The 27,925-nt window shown below is 37.5% G+C and overlaps 1 protein-coding gene across 2 annotated transcripts in view; it reads left to right on the top strand.

Annotated features, from left to right (window-relative positions):
- The window catches only part of LOC136107302 (transcription initiation factor TFIID subunit 4-like), a 135,673-nt gene that overhangs the window by 30,673 nt on the left and 77,075 nt on the right, over positions 1-27,925 (top strand). The window contains exons 8-11 of one of the 2 annotated variants that reach the window (XM_071814330.1): positions 1,045-1,147; positions 3,531-3,645; positions 9,839-10,008; positions 26,934-27,064. In XM_071814330.1, the coding sequence (XP_071670431.1) occupies positions 1,045-1,147; positions 3,531-3,645; positions 9,839-10,008; positions 26,934-27,064 (519 nt within the window). Of the gene's footprint in view, positions 1-1,041; positions 1,148-3,530; positions 3,646-9,838; positions 10,009-26,933; positions 27,065-27,925 lie in introns of both variants that reach the window. The other variant, XM_065848266.2, reaches the window with a different exon arrangement.

Here is a 27,925-nt window from a genome sequence, read left to right as displayed (position 1 = left end):
AGAATAATACTGACTGAAGGTGCAGTGGTCACCATTTCTATCACGTAGCGGTGTGTAGTGTCACGTATTGTCTGTAGCAGGGAATGCTTCATCCTTTGGGTGCGAGACTGAGCCGTGCAATTCAGGACAAGCGGACACGTGCGATGGGAGTGGTGTTGTGAGCATGAAGAGCGCGTGACTTCTGAAGCTGTCCTGCCCGAGTTGTGCTTGTCATCTTATTCACAGCTATTTGCCTGTGTTATGTTGTCGAAGTTTATTTATGGATTTTTTGTTTTCCAGCTCTGCAGCAACCACACGTCTTTTTGAATCTTCTGTTCTTTATACCTGTGCCTACCTTGTACCCAGTTTCATGAACATACATTTTACTGTTGCTTAGACATGACCTTTGCAGAGGTTTTTTTCTTTTTGATTTGTTTATGGATCAAATTATAAGTTTCTAACCCTGTTTCACTTTTGGGTAAGGACTTCAAAACTTGATTTAGTAGTAAGTGAAACCTCGAGAATATCTGATTAACTTGTAAAAGATGATGCCTCATTCGCTACATATGATCACCACAAAACATTGTTTTCTTTCTTATGTATATCTGACTTTGGAACCCATAATATTTTAGAACTTTCTTTTAGTGTATATTTTCTTTAAACAGCATAGACATAGCAAAAAGCCAAATGGTTGTAGGTGGATACCACTAAAATTATTGCAGCACGTTCTACAAAAATGCTTTTCTTCCTAGTAAAATTTATGAATACGGAACTCTAAGCTTTCATATATACCTTACTACTATGAAATATATTTTTGATGAAGATTGTGACATATGACATTTGTGTCGAATATTATTTGATTTTTCTAAAGCATAATGGCAAAATTTGTATATACACACACACACAACCACATGCATTACATGAATATGACTTTTGTCACTAGCTGGTTGTGCTTTTAGAGATCCACATGCTTGTATTGGTAACTACAGGTATTAGTATATTTACGTTGTGTGTGTTTGTGTATAAAGAGTATAATATAAGTATACTTTTTTTTAATAATAGCAGATTATCCAGTCAACATCTGCTCAAACTGTGAAACGAAACCCTGCTTGCCAGACTACCCAGATTAGGATGCCAGTGGTAATAACTCAGACCATTAGACCACAAGGTATGGGTTTAAATGTTTTAGTGAGATTGTTACCTTTGTATGAATTTCATTGTAATTACAAACTAGTAGCATGGGAAAAACTGACACTGTTGACGTTGGCAGGCTTGACTTTTCTTTTTTACTTCATACTGGCTGAGGAATGCATGTTTTTGCTATGCAGTTTCAAGGTATTTCAGACCGATACAGTGAAATGTTTTGAAACAACGTTAGAACTAAACTCTCGCATGCTTAGGTCCTTATTCAGCAGTTTTTCATGGAAAGTTCTGAAGGAAGTCAGGAACTTGACTCCTACTGTCCTAAGCTCTAACTCTGGCCCAAGAAGGGTATTCTTCTTTTTCTCCTGATGCCTCAATTTAATAATCCCACTTTTAATTCTTACTGCTGAAGCGCAATGTGATAGTCACTGTCTCTGCAGCTGCAGAGGTCAAGGTAGGAGTCTGAGAGAAATTTCTCAACCCATGTGCTTTGTTTTTTATAATTTCCCTACCAGTTTGTTTACTCCTTGGTGAGGTCAGAGACCGAGTGCAGCAACCAGATAAGCCATGATTAGCCAGGGGAGCCAGAGGTGAGGTTTGTACACAGCTTCCCCCTCTGTGCACATCTGGATTAATGTCTGCCTGATACACCCCACTGTTCAAGAGGGTTGTTGAAGCTTTCTTGCTTTGTAATAAATATCCATTTGTTTCTTTCCACAACTAGGCCTGTTAGGCTTGGGTTTTATTTTTCCTGATTATGTTTGAGAGTATCTTTTTGGATGTGGGCACTTAGATGATTGAGGGTTTGTAATGGAATACAGAGCTTGTCATCTTTAGGTGTTGAATCAGAAATCAGACTAGTTTAAATGCACATAAAAGCTATTGCTGTCTATTTGACATGATTGCTTGGTCTTGTCTGTTCTCCTTGGGAAAATAAAGCATTAAAACCCCCAGTGATCACATTTAATAGCAGTTGATGGTTCTACCTGCTCTGTTCTCTTTGGAGAATCCAGAGGTTGGGTGGACATGGAGACCAAGCTGTCACTGTAATCCCGTAGGCTGTTTTTCTAAATTAGGAAGAAATGCATTTACTTGTCATAAAAGTTATATAGTTCATAATACTGCTTTAAGATCATATGTTGAAGTTGATAAAAACTTCAAAGTAAAAATAATTTAAAAGACAAAAACAAAACGAACAACCAAGCCAAAACCCCCTCCCATGCTGATCTCATTCTAAACTTCTGTTTTAGCAGAGAAGGATTTGTTCAGATAGTTGTGGTTCCAGTTTTTGTAATTCATTAAGGGAAAATAATGTAACTCTACTGGGGTCCATGCCAGTTATATGCAACTGAGTCATAGATATGCAGGAATGACTTTTGTGTACTCAAAGTCTCAAACACTATGTGTATATAGCGCTCTATAAAATCGAGTGAGATAGAAGAACAAGGAGAGATCTTTGAAGTCAAGTAGACATATAAATGGATTATTTTCACATGCCAAAAGACAGGTGGGACTAAAGGAAACGCAGAATATAACCCAGGTAAACTTGTGTTTAAGCAGTAAGGGAGGGCTTACTCCAGAATTTCATTTGTCAATGCTTTTTCAGGTGCATACGGATACAGTGTTTTTAATAGCCAGGCCTGTTGATTTACTAATTAGCAATATAAATTTGTAGTCATTTTTTGATAGATTTTTCCCAATGTCAGAGAGGAATAAATACCTATTCTGTAATTTACTGTCACAAGAAACGGAATGTCCACCACATTTAGCGTCATTTAGAAAACCCAGTTTTACTTCTGAGTGTAGACCTGTAAAGTCGAGATACAGATATGAATTTTAATATTTTTTTTCAAAATAAGAAAGTAAAAGACAACCTTTAGGAGGAGGTTTATGTGACATTTTACAGTGGTGGTTTTTCTTTTGCATACGCTATAAAAAAAAATTAAAATATTTTAAAAATGCTTTCAACTCTGAAAATACACATTTTTTTCACTGCAACAAACAATGACTGTATTAAAAAATTACATAGGTAATACCCTGAGCAACTGTGACTTAAAGCATCTGTATTAAGAACATTTCAGATTCTGCTTCTTTATTCTGTGCAGATCATCTAGAAAAGTGGTTTCCTGGCAATTGCAAACACAGTCATAGCCATTATGTGTCTTATAAACAGTTACGGCCAATGGTTTTTAGCTTGGAATCTTGTGTATTCTGTAAATATTGAACAAATTGTAACGTTGATGCAAATATTGTATTTTAAATTGTTCTTCTTCAACAGTTTAATCTTTAAAAATAATAACTTCCTTTGTTTGCAATTTACAGACAGTTAAATTTAGTTCCTGGACAGAAGGTTCTTTGATGTAAATTGTCTAAGACAGCTCATAATAACATTGCTTGGTGTTTTTCAGGCACAGTAGGGAAGGCACCAACAATACAAGCCGGCAAAAGTCCTGGGGGCTTTGGTGTTCAGGTCTCTGCAAATCAGAAAAACAAGCTGAATGACCCTGGAGGTGGTTCTTTCAGGTAAAAAATAATACTAAAAAAATGCAGGGGGGTGGTTGGGGGGAATCTGAACTAGAAAATAGAATTTAGGATTGGTGTAACACCAGAGGGCAGTGTTTTACTATAATTCCTGTCTTTTCTTACTGTGATTGGATGACAGTTTTCTTGCTTAATTCTATTTTTAAAAAAGGGAGGTGGTCATGACACATCTTGAGGACTTTTCTTTACATGCACTTTTTAATGTTTAATAAAGCCTTCCATTCGGTAGATTATAATAAAACTTCGGGAAATGGAATTATGTGCATGAAGTTTTTTAAAAAATACATGGGTTTTTTTGTGTGTATCGCATTCTAACATCGATATAGAACACGTCTTGCTGGGAAGATACTAATTGTGATGACAAGGCATCTTGTCGACAGGCTACTGCAGCCATCCCCTCCTTGGCGGAGGGAAAATACTGTATAGTTTTAGTTGTATGTTTTGGGGGGTTTTTGTTGTTTGGTTTGTTTTGTTTCTAATGTGTGTTTGATTGTTGTTGCTGGATTTAAAGACAAGGCGTTGCTGTACCCATTCTCCTATGCTTACTTAGGCAGTGGAGGTTGGGGCGCTCTGTGGGTCCTGGTGCTAATCAGGTGCTGCAAAGGTTCAACACAGTAGCGTTGATGCGTTGAGCTGCTGGATTGGTCCTTTTGTACGTCAAACTATTATTTTATATATATTTTGGATATTTTTACTCATTGTAGCAAAAAGCTAATCTTATGTTTACTGCATTTTGCTTTTGTTACCATCATTTACATTTTTTTCCACTGACGAAAGTACGTTTTATTTGTGTTTAAATATTTTCTTCGTTACATGACAAAATATTCCTACGTTTTTATTTTCGTCTTCTAGAATTCTTGCGTTGCTCTCACATCATTAAACCAGTAATTAATTTTCAGGCTTACACTTGTGCAGGTGAAGTAAAAGAGAATTTGTAGCTCTTTGAAATATCTCTGCTGTGAGGCATGTCAGTATTGCAACTAATAGTGCTAGTACTTAGTATTAATCTAGAAGCAAAATCATTCCATTTTTTATTTTCCAATGCTTTTGCCTCCCACTGAGTATTTAAATGATTTAAAATGTCTGTTGGGTTCAATTGTACTGTCTTAATAAGTATTTTTTATGTTTGTAAGCAACATGAGCATTTATTCTTCGTTAGTATAGCTTTCAATTTTACATACACCAAAAGGGACAGCATTTTTTTTAACTAGATGTTGTAAACTGTGCCAGGATTGATTCTTGCATTCACTTAGTTTATACATAGAATATATTAGGTTAGCTGGAATTGTTAATTTTCCCTTGGGGAGAAGCAAATGCTCAAGGCACTGATTGATAAATCAATAAATCTTTAGTGAGTTTGGTAAATAAGCTGTCAAGGGTGTATGTCATTTTTCCTCTAGAGAACAAATTTTAGTCAGAATGAATGTTTTTGTTTCCTTGCATTGTTTTCTCCTTCAAAATAGTAAGACACAAAGCTGCATTTAAATAAGTCCATAGAATTGCAAGGATTTATTAAACAGCAGCAAAGATCAAGCTTTTTCTTGGTATCTTAACAAAGAATTCGGTTGTTTGCATATTTGCATTTCAACCCCTAACCTCTCCTGAGGACAAATAGATGTCTGACTATTAAGCCTAAAGGCACAGAGCTGGAAATCTGTATTAATCCTCTGAATGCTGACTAGTTTTCCTCAACATTCCCAGCATGTGTGAAGAATGTCTTTTTAGCCAGAAGGCAAACTGGCATCTAAAGCAAAGCAAGAATTTTGAAAAATAGTTGTGTTATGTATAAATTTATTTTGCCCGTAGTGTTTTATTATTGCATATTTGTTTCATTATTTTATATTCTGCTTTCTTTAAAATAACTTACTTGAGCTTTTCACTGTTGTGAGCAAAGTGGTGGTCACTGGAAATGACAATGTGATCTTTGTTATGTTCGGTTTCTTCTATTCTGGACTGTGGGAAATACAGGAAGGAATTACAGAAAAGACATAGCAATTAGGAATTTTGCAAATTACAGCTTAGCCTTTAATGTCAGCATTTATTAATAAACTGCAAGACTGCTTACATGAGTGCCCCGAATATTATAGTAGATGTTCTGTGATGCAGAGTTTTCAACCCAAGATTTGTGTGAAGTTGTATTAATGAAATGTTATGTCACCTTTCTTGGTATTAAGATTTATTGTTGCGAAAATTTTCAGAAAGAACTGCAGGCAACTCTTTTTACACAGAATCCCAGAATGTCAGGGGTTGGAAGGGACCTGGAAAGCTCATCCAGTGCAATCCCCCCATGGAGCAGGAACACCCAGCTGAGGTTCCACAGGAAGGTGTCCAGGCGGGTTTGAATGTCTGCAGAGGAGACTCCACAACCTCCCTGGGCAGCCTGGGCCAGGCTCTGCCACCCTCACTGGGAAGAAGTTTCTTCTCAAATTTAAGTGGAACCTCTTGTGTTCCAACTTGAACCCATCCAGCTTGTCCAGGTCTCTGGATGGCAGCACAGCCTCTGGCGTGTCAGCCACTCCTCCCAGCTTGGTGTCACCAGCAAACTTGCTGACAGTCACTCTATTCCCTCATCCAAATCATTGATGAATATATTGAATAATACAGGCCCCAGCACTGACCCCTGAGGCACTGCACTGGATCCAGGCCTCAACTGGACTCTGCCCCATTGACCACGACTCTCTGGCTTCTTCCCTTCAGCCAGTTTGCAGTCCACCTCACTGCCCGCTCATCCAGACCGCACTCCCTCAGTTCAGCTGTGAGGATGCTGTGGGAGACTGTGTCAAATGCCTTACTCAAGTCAAGGTAGATCAGCATTTAGTTGACTTTCAAGCTACGTTAATACCTAAAGATGGAAATTTGAATTCCAGTTTTTGTGATTTTGTTTGTTTGTTTTACAGTAGAGTTTTAAACTAGTCTTAGTTTCAACAAAATCTTTGCAGTATGGACAGACAACTGTGCAAATACTTTGTTTTTTCTTTCTTGTTTTCAGTTTTTGTTTGTAGTTGCACAAATGCTTTTAATGAAAAGGAGAGGAAGAGTTGTTACAAGAGGTTGAATATACGAGGAAGAATTAAACTCTTAAACTGCTTTAAGACGTAGCTTGTGTTTCAAAAGAGTTTAAGAACCCAAGCTGTCGTCTTAAAAATAGCATGCATGTTGGAATGTTGGATTTATCCCACAAGACTCAGAATATAATTCAGTAAAAAACTGAAATTGTTACTGAAACAGTATAATTTGTATAAGCACAGTAACATATGCCGAGAAACGTGAAATTGTTAAATGCTGTGTTGGGCTGGAAAAGGAAAGATAGACAGCAATCATCAATCTTGACGACCACTGGATGGCATATTTGTTCCACAGAATGACTTCTGAGAACTCACTCATCTGGACTTAAAAGTTGACTTTATAGGAAATTGTTTGGCAAGAATGCCACCTCTCTTTATGTATAAATGTGGGTATGTTTCTCTATCCAAATGCAAACTCTTATTTTAATGAAGTTCTCGAAGTTGAAAAGGATATTTTGATAGAGTTTTTGCCATTAGATTGGAAGATTGTAAACCTAACTATGGTTAGAACATTTCATACCTGTCTTCCATGTAACATTAAAAAAGAAAAGAATACTGTCACAGACAGTAGATTGCCAATGAAGGATGGAAGGAGATGATTCTGTCCAGGAGCCACAGTAATAGTCTTTATATGTGCTGTTGCGTTGATAATTTCATTGGAATCCTGCTTTGTGCTCAAATTGTCTGGTTTTATTTAAGACAATATTTATTTATGCATAATGCAGTGACACATCTGTACTCTCAACAAAATTGGAATAGCTAAAATGCTAAGCGGATGAGAGGTGGAAGTTTGTACTTTCTTCAGCTATTAAGTAAAAGTACAGCTAAGTATAAACATCTCCTAAAAATTGTGTTAGGTCAAGAGTGCTATCTCAATTTTTGTACAGATGATTGGAGGAGATGAAAGTACCTCAGTCCTGGCAACCTGATCTGGAAATGCTGCATTGAGACTGTATAACTTGATGGTAGCCAGCTTATGTGGAACTGTGTGGCAAACACTTGCTAAAGCGACTGAGATCATGGGGGTTCTGTGTAGGCAAAGCATATGATTATTCTACTCAGTTAATATTTTATCCAGATCCTTTGAGTCCTTGTGCTCGGGTCCCCAGGCACTGCTGGCCCCCCAGGTATGAGAGGATCCACTAGCAATCGATATGGGATTATTGTTTAAAACTCGCATAAATTGGTTAATGTTTTGTAGTGTGGTGGGTTTTAGCTTTATTTTGTAATTCTGGCCTCATTTGTTTTCCAGTAGCTTCCACTATCTTACATAGTTTTGAGTTTGTTATGATAATTACCTTTATTTGAATATGGTTTTGCCATTAATCAAAAGGGCTGCTGGGTTTGGGCCTTGCGAGTCCTGGGTAGATTAACGTGGGCCATGTTCATTCTGTTTCAGGCATTGATATTTTAACACACTCCCCCAATATTAGAGTTTCCCCTTTTTCAGTTTTAGTTGCTGTTTTTCACTTGTAGTTAGAATCTTTTGAACTCCATTTAAGCTACCGTTAGTTGTTATGTGATGAAGTATGTTTACCAGCTGTGATGTCTGGGGTCAGTGTCACAGCAGGTTGGACAAGGCCGCAGAGCAGCTCGGTCATCTGTGCACTGAACGCACAGGAGCCCGCTTTCTTCATGGCAGTTGTGACCCTCCTATAGGTATCACATACATTCCATGTGAAATGTAAAATCAAAAATCCTTTAGACTCAGCATGAAAACCATCGAGGGAGGAGATCAATTTTGTGACACTATCCTCAGGAATTTCATTCTATGAGAAGAAATCAAGTGCTTAGCACTCGTGGAAAATAATAAAAGCTCATTTGTAGAGCGTTTTTCTGACAGTCGTCATAAATTTTTTCATTTTCTGCCTCAAGTGTTCAGCATATTTCTCCAGGTTTATACAAACAAAAATCCCTTCTTCTTCCTGCGAAAGAAAACAAAACCAATATCTAACAAACTGTAGAAGTCTTCCACCAAAACTGGCTGCTTTAGTGCACGTATCAAGGAGAGGACATGGAGGACCAAGTTTATGGTTTTCTAGACTTCTAGCCTTTTGTTCTCAGAACTTACTGGTAGCTTTTGTTTTTCACTACAGGTGTTAAATTCTAGGGTGCATAGGATGACGTCTGTGTAATATTTTTTAAAAAATATTTTATGTTAAGCTTTTATTTGTTTGCTTTATGCAGCAGTAGGAGTCTGGACTTGGGTGTGTGTATCTTTTCCATGTATATATTCTCAAAGGTTGTGTAATCACGTCTAGAATGTGCTGAAATACACTGTTTGTGTCAGTAATAGCTCCTAAACAGAATGTACTGAAAACAGATGGTTGTTTCCACAGCTATTAGTCACACCTCATAGAGGTAGGAGGCAAAAGATGCTTGGGAGATAGAGGTGCAGAAGCTCGTATTTGTTAGCCAGTACTTGGACAAGCTGTTAGCATGGGTATTGCAGGGCAAACAGCGGCCTGGAAAGTGCTGGTGCCATCTTCTCAAATACAGCTCACTTTTCAAAAACTAGTTGACGTGTTCAACTGGTTTTTGTATGTTGCCAGAGAAAATGCCAGCATATATTCAAATTGCACTTGGAATCCAGACTTACCTGTGAACATGTGGTCAAAGAATCATTCATGAATATTGCTGAGGATGCTTTGTTGCCCATTTTGATAGGAACTCGTAAAACAGCGCAGAATTCCAAATTCATGCTTTTGCTTTTAATGTCTGTGGGGTTGTTTTATTATTATTTTATCATTTTACTCCTGCTTTTCAGTATAAATAACCAAATGCTCTGTTTTTAGTGGTGATCATTGCCTTCAGTTTCCTGACCATCCAGGTTTCATTGATATCGCTGACTCTCAGATGAAGACAAGATACCTCTGTCACACCATCTGTTACAGACAAATTCTCCTGCTTCTAAAGTTTCCCTAATGTAGTCAGAGAAATACTTAGTTTTCTTTATCTAGAATATATTCTATGAAAATGGAGAGCTTAGTGGTTGTGGCTGGGCACTGGGCATGCTACCTGATGATTACTTTTGGAGAAGCGGATAATATACAAAATGAACATATCACATGCAGAATTATTTTTGTGTTTGCTTTTTGTTTTCATTACAGAGATGACGATGACATCAATGACGTTGCCTCTATGGCTGGTGTTAATCTTAATGAAGAAAGTGCCCGAATTATGGCTACCAACTCTGACTTGGTTGGAACCCAGATACAGTCCTGCAAAGATGAACCTTTTCTTGCTGCTATACCTCTACATAAACGCATACTTGAAATGGGTGAGAAACACGTCCTTTACTTTTGAGAGTGTGTTTTCTATGCAATTCTGAGTAGCAGAATATGCTTAGCACTTAAGATTGTTTTTTAGGCATTTTAATACACCATCTTGTATTCCTAAACTTTCAAGGTTTTTGTGATAAATGTAACTTTATCTCAAGTTGAAAGAAAACAGTATACTGATACTTTTATACTTCATGCTTTCTCCATGTTTTTTATATCTAAGGATCACAAAGCTCTTTGCAATCATTAATTATTTCTCACAATCCTCCTTCATGTTTTACACATGAGAAGATTGAAACAAAGAGGTAAAGTAAGTAGTACAGGTCACAGAGGACACCTGTGAATAACATTTAACAGAATGTTTAAGTTATCTCTCAAGATTTTCTTTCCCTAACACCTGCATCTTTTTATGTTCATAGTGATTTTCTTATACCACTACTTCAAAAAATGTATTTATTTATCCTGGCAAGAAGGTGCATTTATTTATTCTGCCATTTGAAAATAAAAGTTAAAAACTTTAGCAGAAAAAAATAACTATTCAAAATTAGCTAAGTTTTAAGGTTACTAAGTATGTTCAGAATGTATTTTATATGGCATACTCAATTAATATATCACTTATGTTCTAGTACCTAAATGTATCTTTTTCAACGTGATTTTGGTAATATTTAGAACCATCAGTGTCTTACGATACTAAGCTCAAATTATTTAGGGGTATAAATCTTATATTTCTTTTAGAACTATGCTTATGTCACTAGTTAATTTTTGTAATTTTTAGGAATCTAGTTCTCATAATTTTAAAGATAAGACCAAAATGTTGTTGAACGTGAGTACAGTTAGGTTTCTAAGTCATGCAGTTACTTCTGAAATATTGTGTTTATGTTCATTGAATTAATGGAAGCCTTTTTATATTGCAGTTGCAGGCAAAGTTCTTCATTGACTTATTGTCAAGCTTCACCTCTGTATTTTAATTAGTGCCCTTGCAAGTTGTCATTCAGAGAAATGAATTGTTTTGCAGGCTGCAGTTATCATGCTGTGATGGTGTGATGCTGGTGGTACAAGATGCAGTCTGGGAAAGCAAACGTGCAACGTTTTGTGGGCTGGATCACCACCACCTGAGATAGGAAACCAGCAAGGTTTTAGTGAAATTTGTTTGAGAAACGGTTGTTGAGGGATGCTTGTATAATAGTTTACACAGGTGTAAGAAAACAAAAAGGAAACAGACATAAAACTGTTAAAAAGAATGGGAAATCAGTAATGAATTTGCCATATAAGCCTTAATGAACTGTCTGGGTGTGACAATTGCTGCACAACATGAAGCTGTAATTACAAGTGCAGGACTTACAGGAATCTGTACATACTTTCAGAGCCACAGAACCCATCACACTATTCATCACTGCCTTTTGGGGTTTGCTCCTCTGAGGAACAAATCCCTATGGCTGTTTTTGAAGCTTTATTGGCTTTGATAATTGAAATGAAACTTTCAAAGCTTTTAAAAGCAGCTGCAGGGATTTACTTCTCAAAAGCAGCGAATCCAGAAGAGCGGCCACTCCTAGTGATCTCCTGCAGCCACTTTTGGAGCTTTATTTTGGCTTTACATGAAGCCTTTCATAGTTTTGAAAGTGGCTGTGGGGTTCACTAGTGGCTACTATCTGGGATCTGTGGCTCTTGAGAAAGAATTCCTTCAGCTGATTTTGAAGTTTTAGAAGCTTGCTTTTCACTGTGTGTGGCCGGATTTGTTGTTTGCATAGGACCACACACAAGTTTAGTAGTTTATGCTACTGGACACTTAAAATAAGGACATTGTAGGTTTGTGACAAAACTCAGTTTCACCATATGTTGCTGTTCCTATACACACCAGGACTAAGCAAAGGAGGCTGTGACCTTCTCAAGCACATTAGGAAAATGAAAGTATGTTATGTGAGTCCTCATTCTTCTGTTTTCATTATGCCTGTTGACAAATGAGAGAAAATGCTTTGTTTCTTTTTACTTTTACCTGAATATGACTTAAACAGACCTTATTTTTTGTCTTTAAATCTGTTCATATGTAATGATCACTTTAGTTCTAGGGCTTGCTTTTAATGTTTTAGTAAAAGAGATTTGTGGTATGTACAGTATTAGGAAACTGTTCTTCTCTCCTTTCTCAGAAGCTAGATCTGTCAAGTTTTCTGTAATATTAATCTCCTTCTCTCTTTTCTGAGTAAGAGCTCTGTCGAGCAGCTCAGTAGTGTTCCCCAAAGGCTGTTTTAGAGATTGTGCTTCCATTCACCGGAGTCAGAATATAAACTGCTAAACTGAGAGCAGATGCTGTTCAGTCTTCGGCAGTAACCACCAGCCAAATGCCTCAAAGTTATAGTGAAAGAGGTTTCTTAATATATTGTACATTCTTATCTCTACTGTAACTTAGCAGTATTATCCTCCAAAGTTTATTTTAAGTCTAAATTACTAACATTATTATTGATCCTTTTAAATAGAAAAAGTAACTGAAAGGTAATTCATGCAAAGATATTCATCCACTTCCCACATGCTTCCTTATCCATTTTTGTATCTAGTAATCATTGCCATTTGTTCGTGTAGGAAGACACGGATGTGACTGTTCCAAATTCTTCTTTGATACAAAATCAAGAGTGGGTATTTCTTAGCAGATCTTGTATTTCTTTTGCTATTCCATTCAGACTCATAAAACCTTAAACCCTGATCCTTCCATGTGGCAGCACAGCACAATGAAACATATGCAAAGACTTGTAAGGCTTTTGTCTCTCTATTTGGGAAGCTGAGAGGCAGAGGTTTGTTCTTCATGCATGTGCATGCTGATGTGCATACAAGCTCTTAAAACTTCCTAGGTCTTTAACTTTATTAGTAAAATGGGTAGTATTTCTTTGAAGAGCAAGATAAACTGGTTAGGCTCTCACAAATAAATAATACTGAAAAATCCTGACTTTTTCGTGTGGTTTTATGGGAAAGAAACAAGAAAAATAACCTTAATAATTTGTAGTTGCTTCACTTTTATTCATTCATAGGCCATTTCATAGTGGGTAAGAATGTTGTATTCGTTAGGTTTTAGAAGCTGGTTTTTGACATATGGAGTTTCCGCTGTTTATCAAAAGGGGCAATATTTTAATGAATAAAATGATGTGACTTAGCAGGTTGTTTAAAGCAGGGCAGTTTTCTCTGCTTTATCACCATCTCGTGAAAATAGAAACTCATTGTCTCAGGAATTGCTTTATTTACAGCATTGTTTCTGAGAAGAGATAAGAGGGTGAACTCTATTTTATATTTACTACTAGTGAAAGGTAGCAGGACATAGTGAAGGGTGGGATAAAGGGTGACCCTTTTTATATTGCCTGATATCTGTTCCCCTTTTCCATGGATTTAGTTATGTTGTGTACTTTCCTGAGAAGTCTTTTGCCCGAGAGTCTTTAGAATCTCCACTGGTGGTTCCGAAGTCTTTGCTTTATATTTTGTGGTTAACAGAGCATGATATCTTCACAACGTTAGAATCTGCAGCAGCTTATTCTAATAATTCCCACAGATTTTGTTTTAATTCTGTTTTCTTCTGCAATCAGATAATGCTATTTTGCTTTCAGTTGGCTGTCCCTAAAATGTCAGAACTTGTGGAGAGTCCTAACCATAAATTAACTGTCTTAATGCAATAATAATGAAATGTGTTTGGCATACTGTATTCTTTGACTTAGATTGTTTCTTTCTCTCTTTCTCTTCACTTTCAGTGTTCCTCACCCAATCTTTCTACTTCAGTTTTTATTGTTATAAAGCACTGGCCACATAGAATAAGTACAAACGTGGCATTCTAAGAAATATGGGACTGGTTTGCCCGTATTGAATACATTTTAACTGTCTATCTTGTATTTTCAAATTATTTTTGCTTAAATATGTAGGATAAAAGTGTATTGGAGAATCATCAATGGTATTTTTATTTCATATTCATTCAGAATTATTTTACGTCTGCATTAGAAAATCAATTTTCTATAGCATGATTTTATGGAATACTGTATTTATGTCTGTTATCTAGCAGTGTTATAAATTTCCTTTTGTCAATGGAACAGACTTCTGCCAACATTGCATACACCTGCAACAAAATATTACTGGGTTCTCTTGCTTCATCCAAATAGATTTTTAGGCTACAACACATGCCGTGATGCAGCCCAGTTATTATGAAGCTTGAAAATGTGCTGATGAGTCCAAATTCTCCTGGTCTGGTAGTTTAAAAGGCCCACAGTGTTCCATTCAACATCTGCAGACAAGCTTGGCTTGATAGAGTTAAACCACTGTCTCTGTCAATGTAGCAGTTGTAGGTTTAGGCTCGTCATAATTTATAGATTTACCTTTTTGTTATTTTACTTGTAATATATTTTTTAATTCTGCCCAATGAAATATTGATCATGGTTCTGCCTCGATTCTTCCTTTGGTCTGTCACACTTGAATTGCATATCTGCTATAAAAATGCATGTTAAAATGTAAGGAATGGCTTATCTGTGTTTTCTGGAGTGTGTTGAATCACAGTGGCAGCTCAGTTGTATGCATGTGTTTATATTTTAAATAAATAATTTGAATACCCTAGAGGACATTTTATATTGCAAAACCATCTGAAAACTGATTGGGATATCCCTGGTGGAACAGGCCAGTAGATTTCAGAGCCTCTATTTAAAGCATTTTTTTCCAGTTTAATAAGTCATTCTGTGATTCCCTGCTTCATCTGTTTGTTTGTCAACAGTTGTATTCATGTTTGAACGAGATGAAACTGTACTATTGATGATTGCTCTTTCATATAGCAAACAGTTCTAACATAAAAGTAGGCTTATTTCTCTGGTTGGTTCACTTTAGAGGGTTTTTATAGCTGCTTAGGTTACCGTTGTGGTGGGTTCTGAAATTGTGAGCAATGAAATTGCCTGTGAACATAATCTTTTGTTTTCACTGCGCTTTTTGTTGATGTGCCTTAGTTGTTTTCACTGTTGACTTTTAACTTTTTATCCATGATTGTCTTCAAACTGAAATATTCCTTTTAGTATCAGTTTTTGCACCAGCATCTTCCTGTCAGGATGACCTCCTTAAATACCTGTGGGCATAATTCTCGAGTGTGTTTGGAGATAATTCTAACCTGTGCTTGTTCTGAAGCACAGTGTTCTGAAGTCGTGCATTGTCCTAATGACGTGCTTAGTCCACTTGAACTGTACCTGGAGTGGTGATTTCTGGGGTTCTAGTTGCTTTTCCTCAGGAAAAAAAAGCAGCATGTTAGGTATTGTATAATTGAAATTGCAAGTTATTGTGCATGCCAAATATGTTGATTTCCTCTAGTTCCTGTAAGCTTCAGTATGTCACCTGCAGAGATGCAGCAGGTGTAGAAATGTATCTACATTCTGACATCTGGAATAGTTCTGTAACTTAGAGAGTCTGGGTTCTTTTCATTAGTATAAAAGAAGCAATTTGCTAGGAATTTTGTTTAGATGAGAAGGTCTGCGCTGCTCTCAGTCTTCTTATCAATGTCTATAGTTGTGATAATTTAGTTTCTTATGTTGAGATTAGAGTTTATTGTACATGTTCAATAGAGAATCTGGGCTTATATTCTGATTTAATCGATTGCTAATGTTACAATATTACGAGACAGTTACATTATTTACCTTTATTTTTTCATCTTCAAAAAGGGTGGGAATACATTCCCATCTTAGTATCAGCAGCAGTGTTGCCAAATAAACATAACCAGTAAGTATTTCAGCAAAATGTTAAACCATATTGTTGTTCTTTCTTTAATAGGTCCATGATTAGACTTCCTGTTTTACAAGATGTCCCAACATGTGTTGGAATGGTAACTTCAGTACCACCTGAGGGCTTGGAGTCTGCCTTTCTGTGAAAGGTAGGGCAGCTTCTGTTCAATATTTTTTGTGTATTTCTAAGGTTTTCTTTTTATTAATCTTATTAGTTCTGCTACACTACAGAAATGGAGTTATGCTTTTAGCAGTAGCACCTCTAAGTGCCAGAACTGATGTTATTTCATCAAGCAGTAATTTCTCAAAATAAAAGTATGATTATTTATGATGAAAATGAAGCTGTTTCTTCAGGCATCATTTTCAAAGGCTTTATTCCAATTGAACTGAGAGCATGACTGTACTATTTGCTCCCAGAAATATTTGGAGAATTCAAGTTTGTTTTCACCATCATACCTTGCTTCTGTTTTATGAACGTAGTGGAAGAGCCTTCTTTAAAAGGTCTTTCTGTTTCTGGAAGGCAGTTCTGGCCTTCAGGGCCTACAAAATACATTGCCCAGCTTCAGAATAAGTTTGTATCTGGGAAGTGAATGGCTTGGATTTCTTGGTCTCTGCAAAGGAGAGTAAAATTAAGATCATCGTTCTGTGGACATGCATTTTCTACCAGATTCATTTATAAAGTCCATCTCATCACGAGATTTCTGGTAATAAATACTGGGTGTAAAAATAAGAACAATAAAAAGAAAACCTTAGAGAACCATTCAATATTGCAATAAAGCTGACTTACATTATCCCTGTAGGCAAACTCCATGCTCTAGAGGTGGTACTAATGGCCCCAACTCTCAACACATGTTGGAACATCTTTGTGGAGGAGGAAGTCGTTGATCAGTGAGCAGCATCTTCAAGGATCATTTAAGGGGAAAAAAGTAAAAGGTAATATTTTATAAATACGTTGAAATGATTGATCATTATGTTTATTTGGCAATCCTGCTGCTAATACTAAGGTTGCGATGTTTTAATTTCTTAAAATTATTGAAAACCCTCAAACTTCACCTTAGTCTTTCCTTCTCCCATGAGTTTGAATTTTATTTGTTACCAGGCTTCATGTTGCTGAGTCTACTGCATACAAATTCCAGATTCTACTGTAACTCGTTGGCAAGTTGACAATTTTTTCAGTGCTTATAATGTGGAGCATATTAGTTCTGTGGTTTAACCAGTTTTGCAGTGTCTAGTGTTAAATACAGTAAGTCACAGCCAAGTGTTGCGAAGTGTTGAACTGATACAGACATTCTGCTGCTAACAAAAGGGTATTTGTTTTCAAGGGAGTAGCTGCAACACTGGATGTTGTGCCAGATGAGGTACCACCATCTGGTTTTGCACAATAATGTAGAAGTGCAACTTTAGTATCCACTGTCGTAAACTACAGCTATTTTGACAAAATGAAATGACCGTGTCCCATCTGGATAAACTTTGTAGTGTTGGATGATGTGGTGATTCATGGATTTGGTACTAATGAGTGTGGCACAAGGTCCTGATCTTGACAGTTTTTTCCGGACGTACACAGAGGAAGGTGCTGACATTTTGAAATTCAGGTTATGGTTTTGGGTCTACCCTTCTGGTGTCCTTTATAATGTCTTGTATTCTTTGTGCGTATCCTTGCCAGCTGACATACCCATCCTGCCTCCTTAAGAGGAGGCCTCATGTTGAGCCAGTCTGCCTGGCATCAGGCTTATAGTGAACAACTGTGATACCTGTTCAGATGTGTCACCAACAAGACTTTTGTAGTGTCAGAGAAATGTTTTCTCCAGGAAAAAAAAACACATTCAAAAGGTCTGAATTGTTTACAGAAGTTGCTTTAGGAAAACAGAAGCATATAGGCAAGTTCTTATGCTTGGTATTCCTTTTAATCCTTGTGTGGATGTGATGGAGTGTCCTGCTGCTGTGAGGGCTGTGTTATAGGATTCTGGCATCTGTGCCTCCACATATATTTGTCATCTCTGCCATTCTTACAAGAGTTCTTCTCCATCTCTCTCACCTGACACACCGTCATAATCATACGCTTCTTGTACTTAAGCCTGAGGACCTGTAAAGGTTTAGTATCCTTTGATCTTGGGCTTAGCCCAAGAAGCACATTCTTCTAGTCTGCATGAAAAAAGGTAGGGGATAAATCCCCAACTAACAACTTCTCTGTTGTTTTCTAAAAGACTCTTATTGGTGTCATTGCCATATTAGTTCTTTTTCACCTGGTCTCTCTAACAGTGTCTTTTAATTTGACTCTCTAGTGAGTAACTGGACACAAAAGTGCGTTGAGGAATGTACTATTATTCATAAAAACAGTAAACATATTTTCCAGTTCTCTATAGTCATTCTGTGTTTATTCTTGAATGTTCCTAAATGTCTTTGGACATGCTTATTATGTTGTATTTAGGTTTTGAGAAAACGAAGATAAAAAACAAAACAAATAGTTTTTTGAAAGCTAACACAACATGTAAGTGTAATCTGTATATTGTCATTTGACTTGTTGACACCTGAGCCTGTTTCACACTTTTAATACTCTTCTAACTGCATCTCCAACTACAGCTCTTAGAGAAAGGATGCCAGACTATATTACCCATTATAGCTTTTCTTAAGTTTTTACGCAATTATATAAATACATAACTATTTATTATGGTTTTTACTCAAAAAGTCCAATATAGTACCTGAAACAAGCCTTATGAATGGTTTTGTACCAATTCATTCACACTACAGAGCTTATGAGTCTTAATTGAATCCTACTTTGGTAAAATAATTGGGTTGGCTTTTACTTTGGAGAGAGCAGGAGAAGAGAGTATTGAAATTTGTGTAACGTTTTTTTCAGAATTTTTATCCCTTGAGGTTACATTATGATTGTATGGCTGGTCATCTTTTTTTTATGCTGTGTATTGCACTTAAAATGACTATGTATTTGAGGATTTAAATCTGTAAGTTTGGGTTTTGGTGTTTTTGTTGTTGTTTATTGGTTTTGTTTTTGTTTAAGTAACTGTTGTTTTGTGAGTTTCTCAATTTCACAAATGCTTCCTGGGGACTCATCTCAAGGTGGGTAATTCTGAAGAAGTATAGAACAGATGCTACATCCAGCAAGTTGTGAGTTCTCAAAAAGACTGTTCAATATTATCCGGAAGCCAGCTCATGAGATAATTTTTATCCTATGAGAAGATGAATCTTCTTTTACAAACAAGCTCACTGAAGTAATTAATGTAGGGCCTTCCATTATTTTGTAAATAACAATTACATGGTGATAAAAAGTCATTCTCTTTAACAAAGTCAGTTCATTACATATGAAGGTGAACTGTAAGTATTGTGTTGAACAGTGTCAGATACTGGCTCACAAAATGTTTCCCATAGCAGTTGAGGGCTTGGTGTAACACATCTTGCCCTCTGCCCATCGCACAGGGGTGCTGGTTGGTGCCTGCTGGAGGGATTCCTTCACCAAATCTCAAAGCCCTTGGCACTGATTCTCTCTGCTTTGACAGGAAACACTCCCTAGCCCGTCGCTTCCCTGCACATACTCCAGGGTGTAGGTTCCTCTGAGGCACCTGCTCAAACGACTTCATTTGGATTGGCTGTTTTTGTGAAGGTAGCAACTGAAGTTGTTTGGTTTTTCCTTTCCTCATCCTGTCTTCCAGCTCCAGACTGACTTAACAGCACAGCAAGTCAACATTTATTACATTATTTATGCGTTTAGTTAGTAAGACTTAAAGTGAAGCTTTTATTTAAAGGACTGAAACCAGAAAATCACAGCTAAAATCATACTGTTTCTTTTGGCTGGGATCACTGGGTTATTTTACACGCCTAAGAATCTTTAATCCTAATCATCATAGCTAGTGACCTGTTGTCCACACTATCACTGTAACAAGCTTTCCCCTCAGTTTTTAATGTGTTAAGTCTGGGGCTCTGGTAGCACCTCCAGCACAACCCCAAGGTATTTTGCACCCAAACAGTCTCCTCAAATTTTCCCTTTGAGCTCCATCCCCCATTCTCTAGCTTAATATTTAAGATTGGGTTTTCCCCTTTGACAGCAAAATGGCTGCAGTATCGATGGATTACTTTGTAGGCCAAGGACGCTGGTGTACAGGACATGTACCCCACTCTCAAGTCCTACCGGATTGTGACAAATCAATAGTGGCCATTTGTGGCTCCTCAGGATGCCAAGGGCCCTTAGTGCATTGGAGTTGTTTTCCAGTTGTGTTTAGTCAGCCTGATAATCAAGTACTGTTGGTCAGTTTAGTATTACTAATAGAATGATATTAGACAAAGCACCTATTGTTTTCTGTTGATTTCATGACCTGCTTTCTGTAGAGAGCAGAAATGGTGTGTCTTAGGACATACAAATATTGCTTGTCTAGTTTTAGAGGGTGAAGTGCTCTCCCCTTCCCCCCCATTTTCAACTGTCAGTCTCGAGAAAGTCCCTGTATAGTGTCAGTCTTGAACAGCGACTGCTTAGCTGATCAGAACTATAAAATCATCGGTTTCCCTTATGCTATAGAAATAGAGGAATGGAATTTATTAAAGAATTGCATAGTTTGGAAGGCTGCAGAAATCCAAGTAGTAGTTTTTCCAATACCTGGCTTTTCCTGATGGGGAAGACGGCAGAGGGACTGAGGGAAGCGGAGCTGTGGGGATGAAAGAGGATGGGGCCTTGAGTCTAAAGTTGTAGGCACAGCCTGGGTCTTCCTGTGCTGTGGGAATGAGGTACGAAGGTAGATATGATCAGATGCGTCTTTGTTGCATTATTTTAGATTTGATGCTGTTGAATGAGGTTACATGAAAGTTGAAACAAATAATGTCCTAGATTCGAGGGGGACAGATTCTGTGATTTGTTTCCATCTCGTAGTATGTAGGCCGGCTGTAACTTCAGAAGAGACCTGGGCCTAGGAATTCTGGTTCCAGTTGCATCTTGGGCCAGTATTTCATGCACAGAATTTAAAGTTGTAGAAAGTTGCTCCTGGTTTTGCGATGCTAGCAGAGAGTGCTTTGTGCAGTTCTGGTGGGCCTGTGATTAGGGCAAATAGGCGCTAATTATGCATTCTCCCAAAGTTTCTGGTGAAGGACGAGACAAATTCAAGCCCTAAGTACATGCTGTTTAACTGTTTAAAAGCAGTTCTTCAAGGCTTTTTCTGTTTTAAGTGTACACGTAAAGAGATTTTATACAGGCACTCAATAATTTATCACATCAATAATCAAAGTCAGACCTAATGTTTTACAAATAATTTTTAAAATTTTTGATCTCAATCCTGTCAGTCCTCTTAAAGTATAAATTATTAAAGTAACTTTTTGATTCTTTGAAAACCTATCTGGAAAGATAGCATTTTTCTTCTGCTTCTCAAATAGGGCAGTATTCTTCTTATGATTTATTTCAGTTTGTTTGATCAATAAAATATAATTAAACTTTTAAAGTGCAGCAAAGCCAGTACCTTTCCGATAGCGAAGCAGATGATAGCACTCTTCAGAATTGTCACTTCTTGGGACCTGGAAGTTTTCAATGACAAGGTTTAGGTGCTTTTATGTCTATAAAAAACAGCCTTGTGCTACTGACACATATGCCAATATCAGAATAATATTGCTGAACGTTTTTTCCCTCAAGGTTTTTGGAACTTATGTACAAGTTCTAACTTTATAGAAACTCTGTTGCAGTATCTCAAACTTTTAAATAGAATATAGTCTATATATAACAAAAATATTCTAACACTTATACTTCCTTTGCATGCTGTCTTGTATGCTGTAGATCTTTACTAAATGCTGACTGAACCATTGTTTGCTATTAAAGCTTCCCAATGTGTAATTAAGAATTAATATGTAGGCAGGCTTTATTGTATTGTTCTGTAAGTGCTTGACCGATCAGAAATTTGCTTAGTTTGGGGATATTAATTTGTGATCCCTCATATTTTTCATACAGGATAGTGTGACTCAACTGACTGCTTCAGTAGCATTTGATGCCTCTGAGGATCTTTTGAAACTGAGTCCTGCCACAAAGAATTGAAGTATTTTTGCAATCAGTCATCAGTTCTTGCTGGTCTTGTATAGTTCTGGTGTAGGAGAGATCTGGCAAGAACACTTGAATGAAGAACGTGACCTTAGTTATGTCTTTAAAAATATAAAAACTCAAATTTGAGTGGAGAGAGTGGTTAAAATTACAGCTTGGAGCATTGCTTTACTTCAGCTCCATTTTTGTTGTTATCCTTGATGATGTTTTTATTGTAGCTCTAGGAAAAGTTCAGAACTACATTGCTAAAGTAATTTTAAAGACTCGAAGCACATACTTGTTATCACAAATGTCTAAATTTAACAAATTTATTTAAAAACAAGCAACTTTTTTTCAAATTACACGTTTCCTGACGTTTTACTTTTAAGTGTGCGGCTCCTTACTGCTCTAAATGCAGAATGTTCGTCACAAAATTACAAGTTAAGATGGTTGTTTTATCAGTCATGAGGGACATTAAGATGATCACAAAGAAGTCAGAAAAAATGCAGCTTTTTTAACAAAAGACAGATCATAGCAGTCTATTGATAGAAATAAGGTAATTTTTCTGTTTTATCTTAATTTTCTCTTTGGGTTTTGCATTTCTTTACATATCTAAGTGTATGTATTATGACTTCTTATTGCAATGAATAGATGGCGCAATTAAGTCCAGAATCCAGAATACTAGGACCTAAATAAAAATATCTGTAGATGAAGCCACTGTCCAGTGACTTGGTTAGAGAGATGAATGATATACTGAGGATATTCGTGTTTTGTGATACAATTAAGTATGTGTAGTATTATAAAATACATGTGTATATACACATATCTTAAAACTATAAATTGTATTTCCTTTTCCACACGATCATCAGTCTAGGGAATCTTGCAAAGGGAAGACAAGCCTTTCTGTATTAAAACTGGGATTAATAATTATGCAGGCTAGAAGAATATCTCAAGGATTTCCTATTAAGATCAGCATTCTTTTCCTTTGATGGCAGACAGGATTCCAGTATGCTTTTTGTGAATGAGCAGTGAAGAAAAAGTATACTAAGAGTTTTTGATTTGGAAACTGTTAAACTTCATATGTTTCTATCATAGATTCAATTTCTACTTGGCATTTTCTCTGAGTAGCAGAAAGCAAAAAAAGACTATCTTTAAAAACTGTATCCGAACTTCTCTTAGGTTGGTGGATCCCTGAAGTGGTATGCGTGACTGTTTGTGAAAGTATAACTGGTCCAGCCTTTCCAAGTGTACGTGAGATTGTTGTTTGAGGAGCACATTGGTAATTTTCCCATCCTTGCCCCAAGTACAATCCAAGTATTTAATTAGTGTGCCAAATCTGCATGTAGTTCACAGCTCTGGAATGCACCCTGCTTCTGACATCCTATGCTAACAGGCTTTTGACTAATGTAATTCAGAACAGGGAAGGCGTGATGATGCTTCCACACATGATGAATGTTGTGCATGACAAGTTGACTTTTAAAATATTTATCTTTTTGTCTTTTTGTAGTCTGGTTTCTTGACACTCATTCATTTTGGGGGAAATATATTTTGTATTCTTTCTTCCTTAGCCTGTTTTCCAAAGAAAGCTGGCCTTAAGTGATCGAGCAGTCTATTCGCCTTCCTTCTCTTTCTCTTCAGGTAACTTTTGAATCAGTTGAAAAAGCAGTAGCTAGACAGTCCCTCTGTGTGTCCCAGTTGAGGGGGAGGTCAACTGTTCTCTCCTTTGCTTTGTGGTCTGGTTGGCTGGCAGTCAGCACTCCTGGCCAGGCAATCCTCGGGGGGGAGCTGACTGCCCAGCCAGACAGATGGACAAACATGCACCGGGAGACATGCCAGGGGTGACCCTGGATGTATGAGGGAAGTAAGGGTATTGTGCCAGAATGAGGAATATGAGCGGAGCTGGAGCTATGGAGGAGGACAGGGATCATAGAATCACTCAGGTTGGAAGAGATCTTGAGTGGTCATCTAGTCCAACCTCTTACTCAAAGCTGGGTCAACATTAAATTCAGACAAGGTAGCTTAGGGCGTTGTCTGGCTGAGTCTTAAAAACCTGTAAGGTGAGAGAGTCTACAACTTCTTTGTGTGAAGTGTACCAGTACTTAATTATCTTCGTAATGAAGAATTCTTCGCTCTATCTAGTCAGAACATCTACTGTTTCAGTTTAGGAATTTCTCATTGTTCTTCCAGGCATCCTCAATGAAGAGTCTGACTTTATCTTCTCAATCACCTCTGCCCTAAGCCTTCTCTTCTCCAGAATAAAGAACCCTCAGGTTCTCATATAGGTCATACACTCCAACCCTATAACTGTCTTGATGACTTTTCCTTGGATTCAAGTTTTGCTAAGTCTGTCTTGTACCAGGCGACCCAAAACTGACTGCAGTATTCTAGATGCGGGCTGAGTGAAGAGGAATAATTGCTCCTCTTGTTGTTCTGGTTACTGTTGATCTACTACTTTGCTGTTAATACAACCCACAGTGCTGAGTCCTGGTCACCCTGCTGCCCACCAGGCTCTCAAGTGCTTTCCAGCAGTGCTGGTGGGCAGTGCCCAGCCTGGGTCACCGCAGACAGTTGGTTCATCCCAGGTACTGTACTGCACTGCACATTCACGCTTCTTGCATTCCATGGAGCTCCTGCAGGCCCCGCTCATCAGGTCCTGCTGACTGGCAGCCCGTCCCTTGGCACTGCTCTCTGTGGGGCCATCTGCAGATCTGATGGGGGTGCTTTGCGTCTCCCCTCCAGCTCACTGAGAAAGACTAAAAAGGGCAAGTCCCAGGACAGACTCCTGAGGGACTCTGCTTATCCCTGACCTCTGGGTCGTTTTCTGGACTTGAGAATATTGTGTCGAGGGATTTCAAGAGTAGAAAGTTACTGGGACATTGGAGAGGCTGATGAAGAGGATGTAGGACAAAAATTTTGAGACCAGGTATCTCAGGGAATGATCCTGTGATTATGGGTGAATTTCTGAAGAGTTGAGTAGGCAGAACAAGCCATATAATGGTTGAGTTTACTTAGATGTTAATAAGTGATAGTTCTTCATTATGAAAGGACTGTGTGTGTTCAGGGAAGCTGGGTAGCTGTAGTTACACTGCTGAAATTCAAAGAATTGTTAACAATTATTCATTCGTACACTTGCCTAGAATACTTGGCGGAATTTTCCATTTCAATGGCTTTTCTGGATGCTAGTTAATTACATTTCCCTTCTTACTTGCATCTTATCATTTAGACTAGGGTTTTTTGAAAGCTTTGCTTACACATGTTTGCTTAATAAATGGTACATGCTCAAATAGGTCTTGATATTGCAAGTCTGACTTGCACGAATAGCTCCTACCAATATGAATAGTCCTACTGACTTCAAGGACTTAATTTGCATGAGTAACAGTTGCAGCATTGGGATTTTAATGCATATGTCTGCTTTCCATTACACGTTCAGCTTTCAGCAACTTTAGTGGAGTTCCTTCTCTATTACAGAAGACAAATTAGGCACCAAGAAAGATTTTAATTTTTTTTAAAGCGCTAAAGCAAAAGTCACTTTAAAAGCACATATATGTGTTGCTAAAATCCTTAAGGTAACGTACAATATGGAGTCAGTGATGGCTTCAGTGACTTTAAGAGATAACTTCAAAGAATCATTAAAAAAATTAATATCGGAAATATATGGCATGCAGAATTCAGCTCTGGGAAGTGTGGGAATGATGTGCTGTAGTGATGTAATAAAATATACATTTAAATAGACACCGCAGATCAAAAAAAAATACATATAAGCAAAAAAGGCAGAGCTGCGGGAACACTGCCCGCCCCACAGCCGCTGTTCCTTGGGCTGCATCCTCGGCCCTTAGCGCCGCCGCCGCAGTGCCCCCTGCCGGCGGTGGCCGGGCCCTCAGCGCCGTGATTGAACGGCCCCAGCCCGGCCCTGACAGAAGCCCAGGGTGATGCTGAGCGCTGCCAGCTCGCCTCAGATCACAGCGCTGGAGTAACAGAAGTATACATCCATGTGAGACCACTGCTCACTTCTTCGGCTTCATTTTTTAGACGTGTGATGGTTTCTTGCTCTTGAATTTGGCCAGGAAAAGATAGGAATGCCTCGCCAAAGAAATCCTCGTTCTTAAGCCTCTCAGGTTTGTATTTGCTCGGGGACTCCTCCCGCAAACCGAGATTGCCTTTGTAATTAACCATTTAGGAAACACTTTCTAAAATATTCTCAAACATCTTTCCTGTGGTGTTTTGCGTACCCGCCAACCTAGCACAAAAAAACATTCACAAACGTTCTGAAAAGACTTGTGTTCATTCCATGGAAAACTGATTCAGTGTAATCAAAATATTTACTCTTTTTTGGTGGGTCAAAATCCAATAATACATACAAAATGCAGCCACTGATTTTTTTATTATATATAAAAAGTAGATATCTGTGTTTGTGTGTACACAGTGTTCTATCCAGAAAACTGTCCCACTGGGACTACTCATATATGTCTTTCTAGGACTTCACCTTAGATTATTATGTATATTTGTATATCTACAAATTTATATCTGATGCTTAGTAATTATTTTGATGAATTTAAGAATTCTGTAGTGTTACTCATGTTCTTGTTCGTGTAGCTTAGCTTTTTTTTTTAATATATCAATACATTTCACTGTAGAGTGTTTGCTTGTCCTGTAAACTCAGCAAATAACTACAAATTTGTCTCTTAGCAGTTTGGGGGACAACTGGTGTTTTTATATAACTGTTTAGATATGACTTTATTTCCTCATATTCAGTTAATAGGGTTTTTTTCTGAAGATTTTTTATCATCAGTAGTGTGCCAACAGTGTATGCTAAACTATGCAACAGCGTGTTTTGTGCTGCAGCCTCATCGCATTGACACTGACATTCATCTGTACAAATGATCCTGAAAATAAAGGAATGTTTTTTCTCGTCTGTAACAACTGAGAACTCACATTGTCTCCTACTCTTATGCTTTGTTTTAATGTATTAGGATAAACTGCAGTAAAGTTCTTAAATGCTTTCTAAGTTGTAGAAAAATGCTCTGACTTATCTTTCAAACTTCAAAGTGTAGTCGCGCCTCTTTTCAAAGGGTCATGAATCTATCACCACAGCTCCATAAATATCCCCTCATGGATTTTTTTACATGAAAATTAAGTTATTACTTGATGTTCTTTAGAGGTTTTTTTTTATTGCTAATTCTGCTTTGTTTTGTTTTTTTTGCTTCAGCTAAAAAACTAGGAATTACTGATGTACCAACTGAGGTGGTTACTTTTATTTCCCATGCAACACAAAACAGATTAAGAACAGTGATAGAGAAAGTAACAGTGATAACCCAACACCGAATGGAATCATACAAAGTAAGTCTGCAAAGAAAGGTATTGTATGTTACAGAACCGTGCAGTGTGATGCTGGTTTTTATTAGCACATGGTAGGTGTTTTGTGTTCATTCTGTGTGCAAAGCAGGTTTTAATCACAGGTTTGTCTACCTGAGCAAATAGAAAGCGGTGGGATGATGGCACTGCTTGCCGGATCTGTCTTCCTCCTCTGGTAGAACTGGTGTGTAGAACTATGATTTCATCCATCTGTGCTAAAGTGTCTAGCATGGAGCATCTGTTAAGCTATTTCTGCTCATGGTCTGCAAATAAGACTGTTAATTCTTGATGTCTCCTCCTTTGACCAAGGTGGCCATTTCTTGGATCAAAATTGCTTCAATACATAGGAATCTATAATAACTTTACGTGTCCTTGGCTGTGAGAAATAGTAATATTTTACAAAACCTACCACTTTGTCTTAAACCAGCAGCTAAAGAATTCAGCTGTAAATTCTTCACTGTAATTAAACAGTGATTAACAACTCAAGACAAAATGCTACTCTCAGTCTATTGTTAGTGATTGTGTTATTGAAGGAAATTGAAACAATGTAGATATCTTAAACCAGGGGAAAAATTAAATAAGAATCTGCAGAACAGTTTGAAATTCAAATAAATCAAAACATCGTTATTGGTAAATATGAAATATCTTTCTGGATAAAAGTAGGGTGCTAATAGTTGTTAAAGTGGTGTAAAAGGAAGATGGCAATAACCATAGTTGCGTGTTGTATCTAAGCTGTACTGGATTTCTTCAGTGGATGCGTACATCGGTAGCTCTGGTTTGGGTTGGTTTTGTTTTCTCAGAGTTAAAGCTTCGACACACATCTTTGGACTGGGCCTTTGCCCACCT

The sequence above is a fragment of the Patagioenas fasciata genome, chromosome 13 (genome assembly GCF_037038585.1).
Source record: "Patagioenas fasciata isolate bPatFas1 chromosome 13, bPatFas1.hap1, whole genome shotgun sequence".
Classification (NCBI taxonomy): Eukaryota; Metazoa; Chordata; class Aves; order Columbiformes; family Columbidae; genus Patagioenas; species Patagioenas fasciata.
The sequence above is the reverse complement of the archived record's forward strand: the minus strand, read 5'-3'. Positions and strand labels throughout refer to the sequence as shown.